Source organism: Pongo abelii, chromosome 9, assembly GCF_028885655.2.
Source record: "Pongo abelii isolate AG06213 chromosome 9, NHGRI_mPonAbe1-v2.0_pri, whole genome shotgun sequence".
Taxonomy (NCBI): domain Eukaryota; kingdom Metazoa; phylum Chordata; class Mammalia; order Primates; family Hominidae; genus Pongo; species Pongo abelii.
In genome coordinates, this window is record NC_071994.2 from 79,369,500 (window position 1) to 79,390,601 (window position 21,102).

General features: G+C 41.9%; 2 protein-coding genes across 3 annotated transcripts in view; one reads left to right on the forward strand and one right to left on the reverse strand.

The window, feature by feature from the left end:
• GDPD4 (glycerophosphodiester phosphodiesterase domain containing 4) overlaps positions 1-1,383 on the reverse strand; it is an 88,267-nt gene extending 86,884 nt beyond the window's left edge. For both annotated transcript variants that reach the window (XM_054526049.1, XM_024255162.2), the window contains exon 1: positions 1,283-1,383. The gene's annotated coding sequence lies outside the window, so the exon portion shown is untranslated. The remainder of the gene's footprint in view (positions 1-1,282) is intronic.
• Positions 1,384-13,176: 11,793 nt separating this feature from the next.
• On the forward strand, positions 13,177-13,607 carry LOC100453610 (mitochondrial import receptor subunit TOM20 homolog). Its single transcript, XM_054526051.2, has one exon. It carries the CDS (start codon positions 13,177-13,179, stop codon positions 13,570-13,572), a length of 396 nt encoding a protein of 131 aa, XP_054382026.1. The 3' UTR covers positions 13,573-13,607.
• The last annotated feature ends 7,495 nt before the right edge of the window (positions 13,608-21,102 follow it).

The window sequence follows — 21,102 nt, forward strand, 5'->3', positions numbered from 1 at the left end:
TTGTCCAAGTGTGCCCTCACCATTGCTCCATATGTAAGGGTGCACCCTTCTATAGACGTATATTGCCTTGCTGAGAATTAAAAAGAAAATCTTATACTTGAGTGCTATTTCTTTTGCAGCACTGAAACTATAACAGTACCCAATCACCTAGTCTCTAAGGGAGAAATGGACAAATGCATAATCATGGTAGGAGATTTAGCACACCTCTTAAAAAAAAACAGAATAAGCAGAAAAAAAGTCTATAAGGATATAGACGACTGTAAAACTTGATTAACTAGTCTTAACATTTATAGAACACTGTACTCAACAAATGCAGAGTGTACTTTTTTAAAATGGACATGGAATATTTATCAAAAATCACAATTGGTTTTAATAAACTTTGACATCTTAAGAATATATCTTCTGACTACAGTGCAATTTAACTGGAAATCAGTAAGAAAAACAAATTCCACATTTGGGAATTAAACACATAGAAACCTATGCATGGGTCAAAGAAAAATCACAATGGAAATGAGAAAAAAACTTTCAACTGGTTAATGATGAAACTACTGCATACATATAGAACTTGGTGTGACTAATTGCAAATACTCGGGTATCCAAGGGCAGACGTTATGAACAAAAAGCTCTATGGGAGGATGGTAAGCTGCTTGGATATTGAATAAAAGGCAGCTTTTTAACCAGAATAATTACCACCACCATTGTCTACACACCTGCAGATACTTTGTGTCTAAGCACCAGCAGGGTAGCCATGTTTACATGAAAATTCCTAATATTTAAGGGGAGATCAATAAACACTGTTTCCTTCCCAGAGCTCTTCTCTGAATTCTACACTCATATATCCGACAGTCTACTGAAATCTCCATTTGGATTTCTCACAGGCACCTCAAAAGTAATATGTACAAAACTGAACCCCTGATGTTTTTTCCCTCTAAAATCGATTCCTCCTGCAATCTGTTCCATCTCAGTAAAGGACACCGCCATTCCCCAGCTCATAAGGTCAAAACCCAAGGGTTGCCGCCCAGGATTGGCATAGTCGAAGCAGACTTTTATCCCCTTCGCCATTAACAACTAGAAAACTAGAAAACACACGAAGCCGCTACAGTCAGATACTGAGCAGGGGGTCCAGGCCCGTAATCCTCGAGAGGGGACACAAACGACCCGACAGAGTGAGCGAACAACGTCAAAGGGCCTCAAGTTTTGCTGCCGACTAATAATACTAATAGAACTTCCTGCTTCTGGTGCTGCTTAGGGAGGAAGCACGGAACTGGGCACATTTACTTACCGAGACTTCCCAGTCCCAGCCCAAATCCAAGCTTCACGCCTGCGGCGACCAGCGTCTCTTAAGATGGACGCCTGGCTGGAGGGGCAGCCCGAGGGAGGCGTGGCCCGGCGGGGCTGTGGGCGTGGTCAAGGACACCCCGTGCCAGAGCAAGGCTGAAGCTAAGGCCAGACCCCCAGCCTTGGCTCAGAGCCCCACCTTTTAAATGTCCGGTAAGGTATGCTCTCTTTGTTTTTGGTTTGGTTTGGTTCTTACAAAAAGAACTTGACTGTAAGTTTAGTCCTTGTTAATAACTTAGTTCAAGCATTACCAATTTTTTGTATCCCGGTTATTCATAAAATTGCCATATATATATATAATCTATATATATATTTATATATTTTTTAAGAGACGGGGTCTTGTCGCCCAGTCTGGGCCTCAAACTTGGGCTCAAGCAGCCTCCTGCCTCAGCCTAAAGAGTAGCTGGGACTACACCCCTGTGCCCCCCAGCCACCACGCCCAGGCTACCTCTTTATTTTACTTTAAACTATTTTTTCTGCCTTTTTAAAACAAATTTTTAATTTTTATGGGTACATAATAAGTGTATTATTTATACTCCTCATAGTAGGAATACATGAGATATTCTGATAAAGGTATACAATGTGTAAGAATCACATCAGGAGGCCAGGCACAGTGGCTCACGCCTGTAATCTCAGCACTTTGGGAGGCCAAGGCAGGTGGATCACCTGAGGTCAGGAGTTCGAGACCAGCCAGGCCAACATGATGAAACCCTGTCTCTATTAAAATACAAAAAAATTAGCCGGGCATAGTGGTGGATTCCTGTAATCCCAGCTACTCAGGAGGCTGAGGCAGGAGAATCACTCGAACCGGGGAGGCAGAGGTTGTAGTGAGCCGAGATGGCGCCACTGCACTTCACCCTGGGCAACAAGAGTGAAACTCCATCTAAAAAAAAAAAAAAGAATCACATCGGGTACATTGAGTATCCATCACCTCAAGCATTTATCATTTCTTTGGGTTATGAATGTTCCAGTTACACTCTTAGTTATTTTTAAATGTACAATAAATAATTGCAGACTGTAGTCGCCTTGTTGTGCTGTCAAATATTAGATCCTGTTTATTCTAACTATATATTTGTTGTACCCAGTAACCATCCCCACTTTGCCTTACCTTTTTTAAACCAGTTTCAAACACTCAAAGGGCCACCAATGGGCCTGTTTTCACTTTTGTTTGTTTAATCTTTGATTCCTCTGGCCATTTCTCTAACTCTGACCTCGTTCCTGAGCTCTAGACCTTTATCTCCAACTGCCAGCCACTGGCCTTCAATCTGGCTGTCCTGCTGCAGACACCTCAAACTCAGTAAACCCTAACTTAAATTCATTATCTTTCACTTCATGTCTGCTCCATCTTCTATGGCTCTAAATCACTAAATAACAAGATGTGAAATAGATGTCTCATCCTCAACTCCTCCTATTCCTTTGCAACCCCCCAACCCTCTACCTTACACAGAGTGACCAAATTCTGCTTATTATGATACTTCCTATTTCCCCTAGTCATTATCTTACTGCATTTCAATGCCCACTAGGCCCTAATCATCTCAGTACATGCCAACCTGCTTAATACTGCTACGTTAAGGTAGACTGCAGCAGACTCCCAAAGTGCCTCACTGTTTCCAGTTTACCTCTCCCAAAATCTAAGACCAACTGTTGATCTTTTAAAAATGCAAATCTGACTATGCCTAAAACACATTCCAAAAGTTAAAGCTCCTTAAATTGGATCTCACCTTTCTCTCCAGCCTCAACTTGCCCCCAACTCTCCTCCACCACCACTTACATTGAAACTTCAGCAAAGCAAACCTCTTGTTCTACTCCCCTACACCATTCTGTATGTTTATTCACGCTGTCCCTACTGGCAGGCTTATACACTCCCAAAGTTGACCGGGCTTAACACTCCTTCTCTTAGTGTGAGGCTCAACTCAGGAAGCCTTCTTTGTTCATCCTCACCCCTATTTCTCACCACCAGACTTGATTAACTACCATCTCCTGTGTGTTCTATATATCCCTCCAAATAAACCTTGTATTACTATCCTAGCCACATTGAATATAATTACCTATTTTGTTTTGCTAATGTTTTAGTTTCTGCGTCCCCCTTCTAATTGTAATCTACCTGCGGGAGAGACAATATCTAACTGATCTCTTTATTCCCAATGCCTTCTACAATGCTTGGCACATGTCAGTCAATTGGTTGGTTACATAAATAGCCAGAAGCTACAGACCCATCAACCCTTAAAGGGAATTAGGCAGTTAGGCTGCATCTTTTCTGACCCAGCTGAATTCTCTGGAGCGTGCCTCCCAGTAACCAGTTAGGAGGATCTGGCAGTATCCTGAAGAGAGATTGTTAGCTTGGATGATGGGTCAGTGATAGTGTAGAGGGAGAGAAGTCGATTGAAACTTGAGATATTTACCCTCTCCCTCCTAACTTCCATTCTGGACCCTAGCTTAACCCTTGACAGAACAATAGTAAGCTCTTGGCACCCACTGAGTGCCAGTCAAGGGATTACACAATCTTTGTGATATGAAGATTTTTTTGAAACTCCATTTTGACTGCTTCTTGAGTTTCCCTGTTTCCCTCCTCTCTTATCAACAGACAATGAAATAAGCTCTGGTGGTTGGTCCCAAGTTTGAGCAAATACAGGCCTGATCCTGTTACTCCTGCTTTTAAAGGTACATCAAAAAGCAAGACAAACAAAACTAAAGCATGTAAAACAGAATATAAAAAATGTACCAAAGAGTTTATCAAATAAGTAAAATTGTAACATTCTTATTTCAAAGTATATAAATATTCAACTAATCTCTGTAGGAGGCTTCAACCCTGGCTGTTAAAAATCAGTAATGAAAGTAGACTTGATGACCTGATGTGGTTTCTTAAAAACCACAGGTTCCCACTAATACCTGGGAAAGATTTTCTCCCCAGCTTTATTGTCCCAACAGCCAACAGAACTGACTCAATTTTGTAGGCTCATTATTCAGCTAATTAAGTGATCCTTTTCCAGTAAATATTGTTTAAAGTCTGGTGGGTTTTGTCTAATCCTAGGCAAAAAGTGTAATGAACTCAAATAAGATTGTGTTAGGACTCAGTTTAAAAAAAAAAAACCTCTTTCAAAACTGCAAACTGTATGCTAGTCATTTCTTCAAAACTCCGGCTTTATTCTGGAGAGTAGTCTCTTAGTCTAATAGTTTCCATGAGGAGCAAACCAAGTTCAGATAAAGTTTTTTTTTTAGTAATCATTGTTACGTTATCATCTTTTGGAGAATTCTGCTAAAAATAACAATTTGCTGTAGTCCATAAGGCCCTATTTCAAATATTTTGCAAACGTGTATTCACACACACACTCACACACACACACACACGCACGCACCATTCGCTCTTTAAACATCTAAAATGGCACATGTTCACCTAAGCCTTTGTGTATAGGAAAGGTTTCTCAGCTAGTAATGTTATAAAAACACAGCCAATTTCCAACTTTCTCTGCTGCCTGAAGCCTAGGCAATAGTCATCCAACCCTTTGTAGCTTTCTCATTATTACAAGAGCAATTTTATCACTCCTTGGATTGAAGAATGGATAGTTAAGGGTATCTGTTGTTGTTGTTGTTGTTTTGTTTTTGTTTTTGAGACAGAGTCTCGCTCTGTCACCCGGGCTGGAGTGCAATGGCATGATCTTGGCTCACTGCAACCTCTGCCTCCTAGATTCAAGCGATTCTCCTGCCTCAGCCTCCTAAATAGCTGGGATTACAGGTACCCACCATCACACCCAGCTAATTTTTGTATTTTTAGTAGAGATGGGGTTTCATCATGTTGGCCAGGCTGGTCTTCAACTCCTGAACTCAGGTGATCTGCCCGCCTCAGCCTCCCAAAGTGCTGGGATTACAGGTGTGAGCTACTGCGCCCGGCCTAGTCAAGGGTTGTTTTAAGAGGCAGTAATCTAAATCTACACAATGATAAAAGTGACATAAAGAAAGAGATAAACTCAGGACCTGTGGAAGCATATGGTACCTCACTGTTGAGTGCCAGCTTCTGATTTCTCTTTCTTGGCAGCATGCTGAGGCTTGCCAGACCCTAGTTAACAGGGCAGCAGCAGTGTATCAAACCCAAAGTTTGGACATTATATTTGCTAAATGCATGTATTCTTGTTTCAAGGAGTGTCACTTTTATTAAAAGTAATGAATCTCCTTTTTCCTTTTCTTTTCTTTTTTTTTTTTTTTTTTTTTGAGATGGAGTCTCGCTCTGTCACCCAGGCTGGAGTGCAGTGGCGTGATCTCGGCTCACTGCAACCTCCACCTCCTGGGTTCAAGCAGTTCTCCTGCCTCAGCCTCCCTAGTTGGGATTACAGGAGTGTACCACCACACCCGGCTAATTGTTGTATTTTTTTTTTTTTTAGTGGAGACGCGGTTTCACTATGTTGGCCAGGCTGGTCTCGAACTCCTCACTTCAAATGATCCACCCCCTCCTCCGCCTCCCAAAGTGCTGCGATTACAGGCGTGAGCCACTGGCTGGTTATATATGTTGTAGTTCTTGTTGGAAGGCCATCCTCCCTCATGAATCTCCTATTAAGTGAAAGGTCATTGAAATTAATACATTTGCTTTTAACACACTCATGATGAAGAAAAGTTGAACTACAGTTGAAAGAGATACTAAATAGTAATATTAGGTGCTTAATCCCTCAGCAGCTTAACAGGAAAACAAAAAGAGGCCCAGGTTTTCGAACAAAGTACCCTCAAGCAACTTCAAATGGATACAAGCTTTTAAAAATCAGTGTTTGATTGACATTTGATTCTATGGCCAGAGACTAGTTATTGGCTAAGATGCTTAAGCACAACTCAGACTCCCAGTTATTGATTCTTCTGTAAAACCTCCCTTTTAGTGCCAGTGAAAGAGAGTTGTCGTAGTCTCCTAACAAACCAGGTAATTTCGAGCATTATAAAATAGAACTGTATTTGCCATGTGCCAGGGATTGTATTAAATGTTTTACATACATTACTGTTTCCTCAGAACCACAAAAGTAGGTACTGTTTTGTTTTGAGACAGGGTCCTGCTATGTGGCCTAGGCTGGTCTTGAACTCCTGAGCATAAGCAATCCTCCTGCCTCAGCCTCCCAGTAGCTGGAATTACAGGTGCTTGTCACCATGTCTGGCTCTGGTTCTATTATTATACTCAGTTTCTGGATCTGGAAACTGAAGCTCAGAAGGGTTAAGTAGCTTCTTCAAGGTCACAAACACTGTGACAGAGCCAAAATTTAAACACAGCACACTTGATTCCAATTACACTATACTGTGTTGTTTCCTTTAGACCTTTGCTATCCAGTAATGTAGCTACCAGCCACATAATGAACCAGTAATATAGCTACTAGTCCAGTAGTGTAGCTACTAGCTATTTAAATGTAAATTAATACAAAGTAAATAAAATTTAATATTCAATTCCTTAATGACTAGCCACAATTTAAGTGCTTAATAGCCACATGTGGCTAGTGGCTTCCATACTGGACAATGGAGATATAGAATCCATTATTGCAGAAAGTGTATCTTTCTGCAGTCATGAGTAACCAGGATATTCTCTCTTTCTCTGTCCTGACAATGCAAATAACACAAATTACCTTGGTACTTTGTCAGAAAGTTCAATTTCAAATTTAAGCTTAAGTATAGCAATACCTTAGCCCTTGTGATCAACATATTCATGCCTATCTTTTCCTTCGTCCTGACTTTCTACCTGTATTTACTTATTATTGTTTCATTGTAGATATTCTTGTTATAGGTTTTCTCCAGTCGTTTGTGGGAAAAGGCAGAATATAAATATAAATAAATAAAAATCAGGACACATGGTCTGATTTTTGTGTGACTTCCTTAGTATAAGATACAAACTAGGACTCATGAGCCATCTATATGCTGTCCATAAGAAACTCACTTCATGGATAACAATATAGGCAGGTTGAAAGTAAATGGATGAAGAAAGTTATACATGCAAACATGAATCAAAGGAAAGCAGAAGAGGTAACATTAATCTCAGATAAATTAGACTTCGGAGCAAAGAAAATTATAAGAAACATAGAAGGACATCATATAATGATAAAAAGGTCCATCCACCAAGAAGACGCAGCAATCCTAAATGTGTGTGCAGTGGACAACAAAATTGCAAAATACATGAACAAAAAACTTATAGGACTGAAAGAAGAAATAGACAAATCCACAGTAGTAGTTCAAGTCTTCAACACTCATCTCTCAACAACTGATAGGATAAGGAAACAGAAAATAGGAAATACACAGAAAAACAGAACATCAACCAACAAGATCTAATTAATAGTCACAGAACATTCTTTTCAACAACATCAGTGTGTAGCTTCTTTTTAAGTGCTAATGGAACATATATGAGGTATAGCATATTCTGGGCCTTCAAATGAACTTCAACAAATTTAAAGGATTTAAATCATACAGTCTATTTTCTGACCATAGAATCAAACTAGAAATCATGACAGAAAGATAATAGAAAAATCTACAAACATTAGGAAACTAAACAACACAGTTCCAATAATACAGAGGTCAAAGGACAAGTCTCAGTGTAAACTTTAAAAATATATGGAACTGAATGAAAGTGAATACAACATATAAAATTTGTGGGACACATCTAAGGCTATGTTGAGAGTGAATTTTATAGGATTAAATGCATAAACTAGAAAAGAAGAAAATCTCAAATCAATAATATGTTTCTACCTCAAGAACCTAGAAAAAGAAGAGCAAAATAAAGCTAAAGCAAGTAGAAGGAAAGAAATGAGGAGGGAGTGGGGGAAGCAGGGGCAGTGGATATGGCTATAAAAGGGCAAGATGAGGGATCCTCGTGGTGATGCAGAGGTTCTGCATCTTGACGGTGTCTTAAGATATTCTACTATGGTTTTGCAAGGTCCTACCATTGGAGGAAACTGATAAAGTGTTACCATTGGAGAAACTACCATTGGTGGAAGCTGTCTCTGTTATTTCTTACAACCGCATATGAATCTACAAGTTATCGAAAAATAAAAAGTTTAATTTAGCAAACAACAGAGTAGACTTTACGACACATAAGTGAAAAAGGATAATTATCCAAAATATATAAAGAATTTTAACCAAAAAATACACAAAAAAAGGTAACAATAGAAACAATGAGGAAAAGATTGGAAATGATACTTTACAAATGGGTAAAAGTACAATGAAATACTATTAATATTACACACACACTAGATTGGTTATAATGAAACAGTTTAACAGTATCAAGTGTTAGCAAGGTTGTTGAGCAAAGTATCCTCCCATACTAGTGACACCTGTAAATTGGTACAACCCTTTTGGGAAACCCTTAGACATTACCTTAAAAATTGGAGAGCTATATGCCCTGCGATGATTCAGTAATTCCACACCTAAGGTATCTGTCTTAGTCAGATTTTCTGTTGCTATCAAGGAATATCTGAGGCTGGGTAATTTCTAAAGAAAAAAAAAAGTGTATTTGGCCCTTGGTTCTGCAGGCTGTACCAGAAGCATGGCACCAGCATCTGCTTCTGTGGAGGGCTTCAGGCTGCCTCCACTCACAGTGGAAGGGAAAGGGAGAAGACACACACAGAGATCAAATGCGACGAGAGCCAGAAAGCAAGTTAGAGAGGAAGAAAGTGCCAGGCTTTTTTAAACAACCAGTTCCCACGGGAACTAGAAGTGAGAATTCATTTACTCCCACCAGAATGAGACCAAGTCATTCATGAGGGATCTACCTCCATGACCAAAACATCTCCCACCAGGCCCCACCTCCAACACTGAGATCACATTTCAACATGAGACTTGCTGGGGCCAAACAAACAACATCCCAACCATAGCAATCTCCTAGATATAAATCTGTGTTTATGATACATCAGGATAAATATACAACAACATTCATAGCACCATTGTTTGTCATAGCCTCAAACAGGAAACAACCCAAATGTTTATTAACAGAAGAATGGAAAATATCAGCATATTCATATAATTGAATAACATGGAGCAAACAAAGCCAAAAGATGAGACAACACACATACTAGGCTTTCTAGAATAGCATTGAAGAAAACCAACATATTTCTCCCCCAAATATTGAGAACTGTTAAGTCAAAGTCACTGAAAACACAGAGGAACACTCTGTCTCAGCTTCTACTTGCCTGATGGCAGAACATAAATCCTTCCTTACTGCAAACAGCACTTGCTTATCCACCCAGAGAGGGCACTAGCAGGCACAGAGAAATCTGGGAACAGATTTTACTACCTTCTCACATTTTCACACCTCTTAAAAGACAACTGTGCTCTTCTCTGTCTTGCCATTATGGGATTTATTACTCTTTGTTAAAATGCTATTTAAACAAGGCTCCTAAGCCACTGCTTTGAGAAAGATACTTTTGAAGTGAGCCCTCTCCCATATAATGTCAACGTATGTCAAACTTCTGCTGATTTTTCTCTTGTAAATCTGACTTTGGTTTTGTTTTTTGTTTTTGTTTTGTTTTGTTTTTTTGAGATGGAGTTTTGCTCTTGTTGCCCAATCTGGAGTGCAATGGTGCTATCTGGGCTCACCACAACCTCCGCCTCCCAGGTTGAAGTGATTCTCCTGCCTCAGCCTCCTGAGTAGCTGGGATTACAGGCATGCACCACCACGCCTGGCTAATTTTGTATTTTTAGTAGAGATGGGGTTTCTCCATGTTGGTCAGGCTCATCTCGAACTTCCAACCTCAGGTGATCCACCCACCTAGGCCTCCCAAAGTGCTGGGATTACAGGCGTAAGCCACCATGCCCTGCCCTGACTTTGGTTTTAAGGAGAGTGTCTCAACTAAGAATTTATTTGGGTCAAAAAAAGAATTATATTATCTTCCCTTCAGCATTTATTGGATCAGTAGTAGGTGTGGAGATCCGCTCTAGCCCATTCCATTTGGAGTCAGCACACACGAATGAAAGAGAGCCTGGTCCTTGCATGAATATGATGGTGTAGTGTCTCCTCATCCACCAAGCCCCTAAATGCCAATGAGGAAGGCTATTTCTTCACCTTTTTGAGTAAAAGGCTTGAAACATCAAAGAATGGCTGGCCTGACAAGGACAGCAATCCAATAGATACATGACGTGGCTGGTAGAACCGTGGCTTCTGGTCCGTTACACCACTTCATTTATCAGTTAAGAGTGCACAGGCTGTCTCCTGACAATAGCAGGGGCAAAAGTCTACATCTTGTAATGGCAGACAAGTGGCCTGGTCAGCATTCTACTAAGGCTGATTGCCTTAAGCACTGGCTGTAGCCAGTTTCCATGGAGCTTGAAGGACAACTCCTTTTCTGGGAGGCCAGCCTGTAGGGAAGGCCCAAGTTAGCCGTATTTCTCCACCACTGCAGTTCTCCACCTCCAATCTCTATGTGGCCTCTATGCATCATACCCTGTTCCATCAGTAATATATGCCACTTCAACCTATAGGCAACTATGGAGAATGGTTAATACAGCAACTATGGCAGTGGTTCTCAAACTTGAGCTATATCAGAAATACCTGAAGGGTCTATTAAAACACAGACTGCAGATCCACAGAGGGCCCTGAGAATTAGTATTTTTAAGGAGTTCCCAGGTGATGCTAATGTTGCTGGCCCAGGAACCACACCTTGAAAATCACTGGAATAGAGAAAGCCATGAATAGTTCTACCCTACATCAAGGGCTAAGGGGGCCCAGACTTGGCCAAGAGAAGAGGTACCAGAGTTCTGATGGGAGTTAGATAACCATTAGACAACCATATGCCTTTTCCTATATGTGGAATACTGATTATTTTACTTACTGCTAATCACAATCCATAAACAATAAGATGTGTAGATTAGGGCACAGACCACCCTTTGGCTGTCAGATTATAAAGATCAATTCTGTGATCTAAATCCGCTTTGGTTAAAATACTAACATTAGTAGCAACAGCAATAATAAATAAAAATAAAACCATCCTGGTTAAGGAGTCCAGGCTAATCCACTGGGTGACTAGATGGGTCCCATTAGCTATTTAGCCTAGAATGACTGCAGATTTGCCATTATTGTCTTTAGTTTCAATTACTCCCGGCCAGGAATATGACTACATTGTGACTCCTAGTCCTGACTGGCAACTGGGAAGTTTTCTCCTTCATATCTAGGCCAGATTGTGGCTGTGGGGGCCTGAAGATCCCAGAAAACATGAAACAGCTGAGTGTTTACCTCAGGGTTGTAGGTCTTGGTCTCTGGAGGCAAACAAGGCCATTTGGCCACACAGGAAGAAGCTAGGAGAGACACATGGTCCAGTCCAAAGTTATGTGTGTGCACATGCATGCATGCACTGTGTGGAGTAAAGTCATGGTTACAGGGCTTGGATAGAGGCTAACTGAGGCCTGTTGGATTGCTTCCAGGCCTTTCCCAATGACCAGGAATTCTGTGTCATCCCAAGAGGATGAGGACAAGCTAGACATTGAGACCTGAGTCCATTGTTGACAGTTTCACAGGCAGGTGGGTAGTCTAGTGTAATTCAACAGAGTAGGAGAGGAAGCTGGAAGTAGTAAAATGTTATGAAACACTAGACTGTTTCCAGCTCTCCCCTGCTGCAGGTAGTAACTGACGGCTGATCCAGTATTGTGACAGGTTAGCAAAGGAGCCACTGGCAGCCAATCAGAGATGCCTGGAAGAATTTGGGATAGTCTGAGTGACAATCCTCCCAGAGGGATCCAAGAACAAGGTAGTGCATCTTCCCTCCACTTATCTCCTACAATTTCAGGTATTCCCTTATTTCTGGTGAATGGCTTCTTCTGAAAAAATCTATAACATCTGGCCCAGTACAATCACCTTAACAGGAAAACAGGAGTAGCCCCATCACCCCCCGTCTTCTTATATGACCCCATAGTAGTTGAACTGCATTTACTTGCACCCAAGGGTGAGGGCAAGCTAGCACGGTGCCCATGTGGCAAGGTATATAATAACATCAAATGCAGGATAAAGGTGTTAGTGTGACCTCAGATAGATCAGCTACACTAGATAGCCATGAGACAGCAGTGCCTTCAGGTTGGTGTCTGCCCACTCTTGGTATAGGGCATTGTGCAGAATTCCCACCTACCAAAGAGAATCAGGGTAAGAAAAAAAAAAAGTGCAAAGGTGTGGAAAGGTATATCTAGGTTCAGGTCCCTGCAGTGCAGTTGTACTACTCTAGTTATTTTCTCATCCCCTAACTCCTAAGTCCAGATGGACCCTTGCAGGATGTGCTGGAAAGAATTTTTTTTTTTTTTTTGAGATGGAGTGTCACTCTTGTTGCCCAGGCTGGAGTGCAATGGCGTGATCTCAGCTCACTGCAGCCTCTGCCTCCCAAGTTCAAACGATTCTCCTGCCTCAGCCTCCTGAGTAGCTGGGATTACAGGCATGCGCCACCATGCCTAGCTAATTTTGTGTTTTTAGTAGAGACAGGGTTTCTCCATGCTGGTCAGGCTGGTCTCAAACTCCCGACCTCAGGTGAACCACCTGCCTCGGCCTCCCAAAGTGCTGGGATTACAGGCGTGAGCCACCACACCCGGCAGCTGGAAAGAATTCTAAGATGACCCACCAACATTCCCAGCCATTGGTGTACACATACCTTCTCCCAGTTATTCAATCTAGGTACTGTGGTGAAGGGGTTTGCAGATGTAATTAAGTTTCCCAGTCAATTCACCTAGAAATAGGGATTATCTAGGCAAGCCTGATCTAATCACATGAACCCTTTAAAAGTTTTCTCAGGCTTTCCGAATCCTGGCCCACGGGCGTTGGGTATGAGCAGCGCCCTCCGCCCTGAGGGTTCGTGTCCCACCGCTCCTTCGCAGTCCCTGCCGCCACCGTCCACGCTCTGCATTGTAGAGAAGACGATGGGTCGGAAGAGCGCCATCACCGCCAGTGTATGTGGGGCCCTTTTTATCAGGTACTGCATCTACTTCGACCACAAAAGACGAAGTGACCCCAACTTCAAGAACAGGCTTCGAGAACGAAGAAAGAAACAGAAGCTTCCCAAGGAGAGAGCTGGGTTTTCCAAGTTACCTGAACTTAAAGATGCTGAAGCTGTTCAGAAATTCTTCCTTGAAGAAACACAGCTTGGTGAAGAGTTACTAGCTCAAGGTAAATATGAGAAGGGTGTAGACCATCTGACAAATGCAATTGCTGAGTGTGGACAGCCACAGCAGTTACTGCAGGTCTTACAGCAAACTCTTCCACCACCAGTGTTCCAGATGCTTCTGACTAAGCTCCCAACAATTAGAGAATTGTAAGTGCTTAGAGCTTGGCTGAAGATGATGTGGAATGAGAAACAAATGTCGACATAATAAAATCTCAGTTAAAAGTATTTAAGGCCGGGCGCAGTGGCTCACACCTATAATCCCAGCACTTTGGGAGGCCGAGGCAGCTGGCTCATGAGGTCAGGAGTTCGAGACCAGCCTGGCCAACATGATGAAACCCCCGTCTCTACTACAGATACAAACAAAAAATTAGCCAGGTGTGTTGGCGGGCGCCTGTAAGCCCAGCTACTTGGGAGGCTGAGGCAGGAGAATCGGTTGAACCCGGGAGGCGGAGGTTGCAGTGAGCTGAAACCATGCCATTGCACTTCAGCCTGGGCGACAGTGTGAGACTGTCTCAAAAAAAAAAAATACATATATATGTATATTTAAAATTCTTGGTAGTTGAGCAGCTCTGGGGGAATAAGGGCAAACATGCTTGTTATGAACTACACTGAAATCTACCAAAGTTAATGTTTACTTTGTGTAGATCCATTTGTCTATTTTTTTTTCCCAGTGAAAAGTATATCTTGATAGAGAACTTTTCATTTTATAAATACACTATGAGTTACTGAAATATTATGGATTTTGTTTATTCCAGAAACATAGTTAAACTGTACATATGACATGGCTTATGTTAAAAATACCCAGTGCTCAGTTTTGAAAATAGGCAAAAAAAAAAAAAAAAAGTATAGGAAAACTGAAGAATGCACACTTTTTTTAGCTCATACATTTTGCTGTAAATCCGGAAATTTGATAGACTTGGTTGTGTTTGTGAAAACTGAGCATTAAAGTTTTTGAGCGATCATTTATTTCCATTTAATCTCTTAGACATAAATATGTGAGGTATGCTGCTGTCCTGTGTTAACAACTTCATTCACTTTCTGTATATCGGTCTTGAAATGTTTTGTTTAAATCAGTGGGCTTAATGTGTTCTAGGTATTTACCTCCTTGGATTTTAAATACATGTAGTTGCAAATAGCACCAGGAATTAGAGCTATGTACGCCCCTAATCTAGCCTTGTGAGATTCACCAGTTCCTGTGTGCTCACTTTCCCTCCATTTTTTACATGAGAGAATGCATCCACTGATCACCAAAGTGTCCCTTTCAGCTTCTGATTCACTGGGTTCTGATAAGCATCTTTAAATCCACCTTAACCTAAGGAATGTGTGTGGTCAACCAGGCTTAGCGTTTTTTTATATTCTGAATTTTGCATGCTTGCCTTAGTATTTCCGAATTGATTTTTTGTTGTTGTTGTTGTTGTTTTGTTTTTTTGAGACAGAGTTTCGCTCTTGTTGCCCAGGCTGGAGTGCAATGGTGTGGTCTTGGCTCACCGCACCCTCCGCCTCCCAGGTTCAAGCGATTCTCCTGCCTCAGCCTCCCAAGTAGCTGGGATTACAGGCATGAGCCACCATGCCTGGCTAATTTTTTGTATTTTTAGTAGAGACGGGGTTTCTCCATGTTAGTCAGGCTGGTCTGGAACTCCTGACCTCAGGTGATCTGCCTGCCTCGGCCTCCCAAAGTGCTGGAATTACAGGCATGAGCCACCACGCCCAGCCGAATTGATCTTTTTTTAATGGTATAACTATCTTGTTGATTTTCACTGAAATTATATGGTTCTGTCACTTCTCTGTAAATTAATCTGAAACTTTTAAGGTAACTGGGATGATCTGCTTGTAAAAATGTTTGTTGACTTTTGCTTTTATCATCAATGTACCAAATCCTACTTCAACTTGATTAATTTATCTTGTTAAACGATGAGAGTAAGTTACAACTTTGTGACTGAAAACTTGAAAATAATGGAGCAGGTGGGGACCTCTTATTCTCAAATAGTGACATATTCTCCGTAGTCAGATTCCACTTCAGAATTGAGTAAGGATCCTTGGTACTTGGTGGCATCTGTTGAACTGTAAAGATTGCCTTTATTCTGTCTAAAAGTCTGTGGAGAGATCCCAAAGACTTTTCCTATGTACTAGGCATTTTATTTTGGTTTACTTACAAACTCTTCTTAATCGTTATTAACCTCGGGTTTTTGTGGTGTAGTGGAAAGAGAAATCGTTCTAGTTTCTGCCTCTGATTAGCCGCACAGACTTGAGCAAGTCACATTTCATCTCTGAACTTACCTCTGCTATTAGACTAGGTGACTCACATTTGAGGACCTTTCTCAGGTATCTTGAGGGTGTGTGATCTTGAACCCTTAAACAGTGCCTTTTTGGTGACATAGGATGCTTTTGGCAGGGATGACCAGTACAAACATGCCAGTTAGTTTTACTGGTGGGATCCCAAATCCAAAGCGGTGTAGTGGTGATTGGTCAGTGATTAACCAGGCAGCTAAGAAGTCTTAGGCACCAGCCCAGAGGTATATAGAGGGGGAGTTAGACAGAAAATAGGGGTGGGAAAGGGAGCAAGGGGCAGCCAGCTCAGCATGGAAAGAACGGGCTCAGAAAAAGGAGGGCTGGCTGGAGGGGTGAAGAGCAGCTTAGGTCCGGGGAGGGTAGAAACGCCATTTCCTTGGGAACTGGAGTGCAGTATGAGCTGAGTATCACTTGGCTCTGAACATACTGGCTTTGCTGTAATGCTTGAAAAGAGTGATATCTTCATTTTACAGCTCATTAAGCCAAGTACATTTTCTTATTTAAATGACAACTTTGGTGCTTTAAAATGAGGTACTACTTTTTAAAGCTAGCTGTGTCAAGTTAAAGCAAAAAAATCAGCACTTTTTTCTCCCAGAAATGTAATCACCAAACACTATCCGTTCCCATCTTGAGTTTTACAAGGTGATAGAATCAGGTCGTTGTAGTGATGCTGGCCAAATGGTGCTCAGCAGGTGAGAACAAAAAACCCCCAAATTTCAGTGGAGTAATAAACAGCTTGAATGTTTCCATGTGCTAATGTGGCACACTTACTAAAAACAAAAACTTTGGAAATGGGAAATAATGTATTAGTGCAACAGTTGGCATGCTTATTTGGGCAAAGATCCATTGTTTTGGTCCACAATTTGTACTTAAGGTGAAAGAACATTTAAAACATAGACTTACTGGCCGTAGCAATGCTGGCCTGTTAACTGATAACTAGAACTTAGGTTCACATTTATGTAACGTGTGTAAAACCTAGTGGAACGTGCATAATAGGCAGTCAGTAAATGTTTGGTTCCTTTTGCCTCTCAGTAAGTTTATTTTACCAACTTCCTGCCTGCCATTCTGACTTTATTAAATCAACCTGTGGACCAGAGTGTTAATGAAATGTTACTGCAGAAGATTAGAAAATTGGTATATCATGTACATATCATAGACAATCTTTTTGTAATGTAAAAAATGCAGTTTTAGGGCCGGCATGGTGGCTCATGCCTGTAATCCCAGCACTTTGGGAGGCCGAGGCGGGCAGAATCACGAGGTCAGGAGATCGAGACCATCCTGGCTAATATGGTGAAACCCTGTCTCTACTAAAAAATACAAAAAAATTAGCTGAGCGTGGTGGCGGGCACCTGTAGTCCCAGCTACTCAGGAGGCTGAGGCAGGAGAATGGCGTGAACCCAGGAGGTGGAGCTTGCAGTAAGCCGAGATCACGCCACTGCACTCCAGCCTGGGCGACACAGTGAGACTCCATCTCAAAAAAAAAAAAAAAAAATGCAGTTTTATTATTGCTTGTGCCTCAACTGTTTAAGTGAATATTAAGGGGTTTGGAGAAAAAAAAAGTTTTCTCTGGCTAGTTGCAGAAGCAAAGTCAGAGAGATATGTTCTAGCTGACCTGGAAGAAAACAAACATGCATTTTGTGAGTTGCCTATGGGAGCCATGTGGCAAGAAACTGCAGGCATCCTGTAGGAGCTGACAGCTAGCATGAAAATAAGACCTTAGTCCTACGTCTATAAGGAAATGAATTCTACAAATAACCAGTAAGCCTGGAAGGAGACTCCTAGCCCCACGTGAACCACAGCCTGAACCAACACCTGGGGGATTTCATTCAGCCTGATGAGGCCCTGAGCAGAAAATTCAGCCACACTGTGCAGACTTCTGACCTATAGAAACTATGAGATAATTTGTGTTGTTCTAAGCCACAAAGTTTATGGTAATTTGTTATGTAGCAATAGAAAACTAACGCAGGTAATAAATGTATTCAGGACATATAGAATTAGACAAGCTGCAAGTGTCTATGAGTAGAGAGTTTCAGGGTTCTCTTGCCTTCATACTCTGCAGGCAGTAAAAGATATAGGAATGTGTTGTGTTCAGATGCCTGGGCGTGAAGAATGTTCCACTGTCTGAATGGATACCTAGATATCCTAGTAGTAAGCAGTTATTCCTACAGAGCCCAAATTGTGTTGGAAAGTTCACAGGACAACCAATGCTTTTGTCTTAACACCTAATGAATCAGACAACTCTAAGAATCCAGAGGGGTGATCATTAATGAATGATTCCTCAGTCCTCATCAGACTTACCAGTTTATCATCACAGTCTTAAAATCAGGGTACAATCTTTGGGTTCTCATCACTCCTGTCTCCTGGATGGGCTATACCATCATCTAGCATTCTCTATATCTCACCCATAAACTGTCCTTTCAGCAACTGCATGGAGGCACTCCTGTACCTTTGAGGTTTTTTCCCCCCAATAAAACAACATTGGGGGTCACCAATCTCATCACTTTTGACCCCTTGATCTAAAAGTCATTACCCCATAGCATAGGAGCTGTCAGCTCAGGCCAGGTGTGGTGGTTTATGCCTGTAATCCTAGCACTCTGGGAGGCCAAGGTGGGTGGATCACTTGAGCTCAGGAGTTTGAGATCAGCATGGGCAACATGGTGAAACCCTCTCTCTACAAAAAAAAAAAAATAATAACAATAAATAAAATAAAATAAAATAAAATTGGCTGGGTGTGGTAGCTCGTACTTGTAGTCCCAGCTACTTGTGGGGCTGAAGTGGGAGAATCACTTGAGCCCAGGAGGTGGAGGATGCAGTGAGCTGAGATCCCACCACTGCACTCCAGCCTGGGCAACAGAGTGAGATCCTGAGCTCAAAAAAAAAAAAAAAAAAAAAAAAGCTGTCAACTTAGTTGGTCTCCCTTAAGGGTTATCTCTTTTACCTAGAATTGGAGTTAAGAAGGGTGACAATTTTTTTTTTTCTTTTGAGACAGATTCTCGCACCATCACCTGGGCTGGAGTGCAGTGACACGATCTCGGCTCACTGCAACCTCTGCCTCCAGGGTTCAAGCAATTCTCCTACCTCAGCCTCCCGAGTAGCTGAGATTACAGGTGCCTGCCACCACACCCAGCTAATTTTTTTTTTGTATTTTTACTAGAGACGGGGTTTCACTATGTTGGCCAGGCTGGTCTCAAACTCCTGACCTTGTGATCCTCCTGCCTCGGCCTCCCAAAGTGCTCGGATTATAGGCATGAGCCATCACGCCCAGCCCTGAGGGGTGACAATTTTATGAGTCAACTTGACTGGGACATGGGATGCCCAGATGGCTGGTTAACTGTTACTTCTGGCTGTGTCTGTGAGGGTGTGTTCAGAAGAGGGGTGCATTTGATTTGGTGGACTGAAGAAAGCTGGTGGCACGCTCCAGCATGAAAAGGCATCATCCCTTCTGCTGATGGACTGAATGGAACAGAAAGGCAAAGAAAGGTTGAATTTGCTTTCTGCCTGTTTTGAGTTGAGACATTGATCTTCTTCTGCCCTCAGAGCTCCTGTCCTCAGTCCTTCAGACTCAGACTGGAATCTACTCCATTGGCTCCCTGGCTCTCCGGCCTTCAAACTATGCCACCAACTTTGCTGGGTCTCAAGCTTGTGGAGCAGATCCCAAGAGTTAGCCTCCGTAATCACATGAGCCAATACCTTATACAGTAGTCCCCGCTTATCTGCAGGAGATATGTTCAAGACCTCCAATGGGTGTCTAAAACCATGGATAGTACCAAACCCTGTATATACTATGTTTTTTTTTTCCTATACATATAGACCTATAATAAAAGTTAACATATTAGGCACAGTAAGAGATTAACAACAGTAATAAAATAGAAGTTATAACAATACATTGTAATAAAACGTATGTGAATGTGGTCTCTCTCAAAATATCTTATTGTTCTGTGGGTTACTAAAACCACGGAAAGTGAAGCAGCAGATAAGTGGGGCCTACTGTACTAGATATCTTTTTTGTATCTCACATGGACCACCTCTTTAGGCCTTCCTAATCTTTGCTTTTTAGGAAAGAGCAACACCTTAGTAACACTGACATCTCAAGCTGCTCCTCACTCACAGCCAAGGGAGGAACATCAGGGAAGGGTCCCATTTGATTGGCTCTGCTCAGGTAAGCTCATATGCCATTCTTTACACAAGGGGCATGTCATCGGGGGACATATTCCACATTTTAGTTTAAAATTCATCCAGTACTGATTCAGCTTTACTCTCAATAAACCCCTCCTGGGAGACAGCTTCCTCCGAGGTCATTAGTAACCACAGAATTCTGTCCCTGAAGAGATCATCACTTAAGTTCTACCTCAAGTCTCTGGTTCACAGTGAATCTAAGATTCTTAGGAACTTAATCAGAGCTAGTCCAGCCTTTCCTGCAGTGGAAGTCTCCTCATAGGTGACTCTAAGGTTCTTAAAAACAACCTTGGAATACCATCCTGGGTGACATCCCCCACCCCTAGATCTCCATTCTCAGGAATATAACTCTTAAATTCCTTGGCTTGGCAGGTTTTGTTCCTGCAACCAGTCAGTGACCCACAATCCCAGTCCTTGAATATGGCTGGCCAGCTGTCCTGTGCCAAGAGGGCATTTTCTCACCCAAGGTGAATCTTGGTTCTCTAATTCCTTGGTTGGTTTCCATAATACGCAGTTACTGCTGCCATTGTGAAGCATGTAGCTGATGAGGCAGTATCCACTCCAGACCTTTTGGAGCCTGCTTTATTGGCGGAAACGTGTGGTTATAGGAACATTATCCAGAGTGTGGAAACTCTAATGCCCATCACCTTCTGGGGCAAAGAAATGTAGTAGGGCCCAGATATCATACTCCAGAGAAGGACTCCAGGCATTGAGCCATGGGGATTATATTTTGCACACCTAAGAAGCACTACATCTTCTCTAATAGTATTAGGTGCTGGGATCCAATAGTAAAACCACACGACAGAACACTGGCCTCTAGCTCTGTTGTGCCATCTTTGAGAAGCATTTTCTCTGATGTGATCAGAGCTGGGGCTCAAGCCTTATGGTTATAGCTGTAGGATGTGATAGACCCGTGGCCTGATTAGCGACCTGAGAATTCTACCAGGTATGACTGCCTTGAGCAGTTGGCTGTAGTCCATTATGATAGAGTTCTGCAGAAAACGAACTCCTTTGGGAGGCCAGTCCTCAGGGAATTCATCTTGGACAAGTTAAAACTTTCCTCTCAAGTGCTTACAGCCGGAATAATAAATGAACTAGAGCTACACACAAACTAGGTACATATATCTTAAAAACATAATCTTGAATGGAAACAATAACAGGCACAAAAGAACATATCTATTATGATATGTTTATTTAAAGTTCAAAAACTGGCCGA

What these genes read in the sequence shown, in the direction of transcription:
- LOC100453610 (XM_054526051.2), top strand. Translation starts at nt 13,177, where the DNA reads ATGGGTCGGAAGAGCGCCATCACCGCCAGTGTATGTGGGGCCCTTTTT.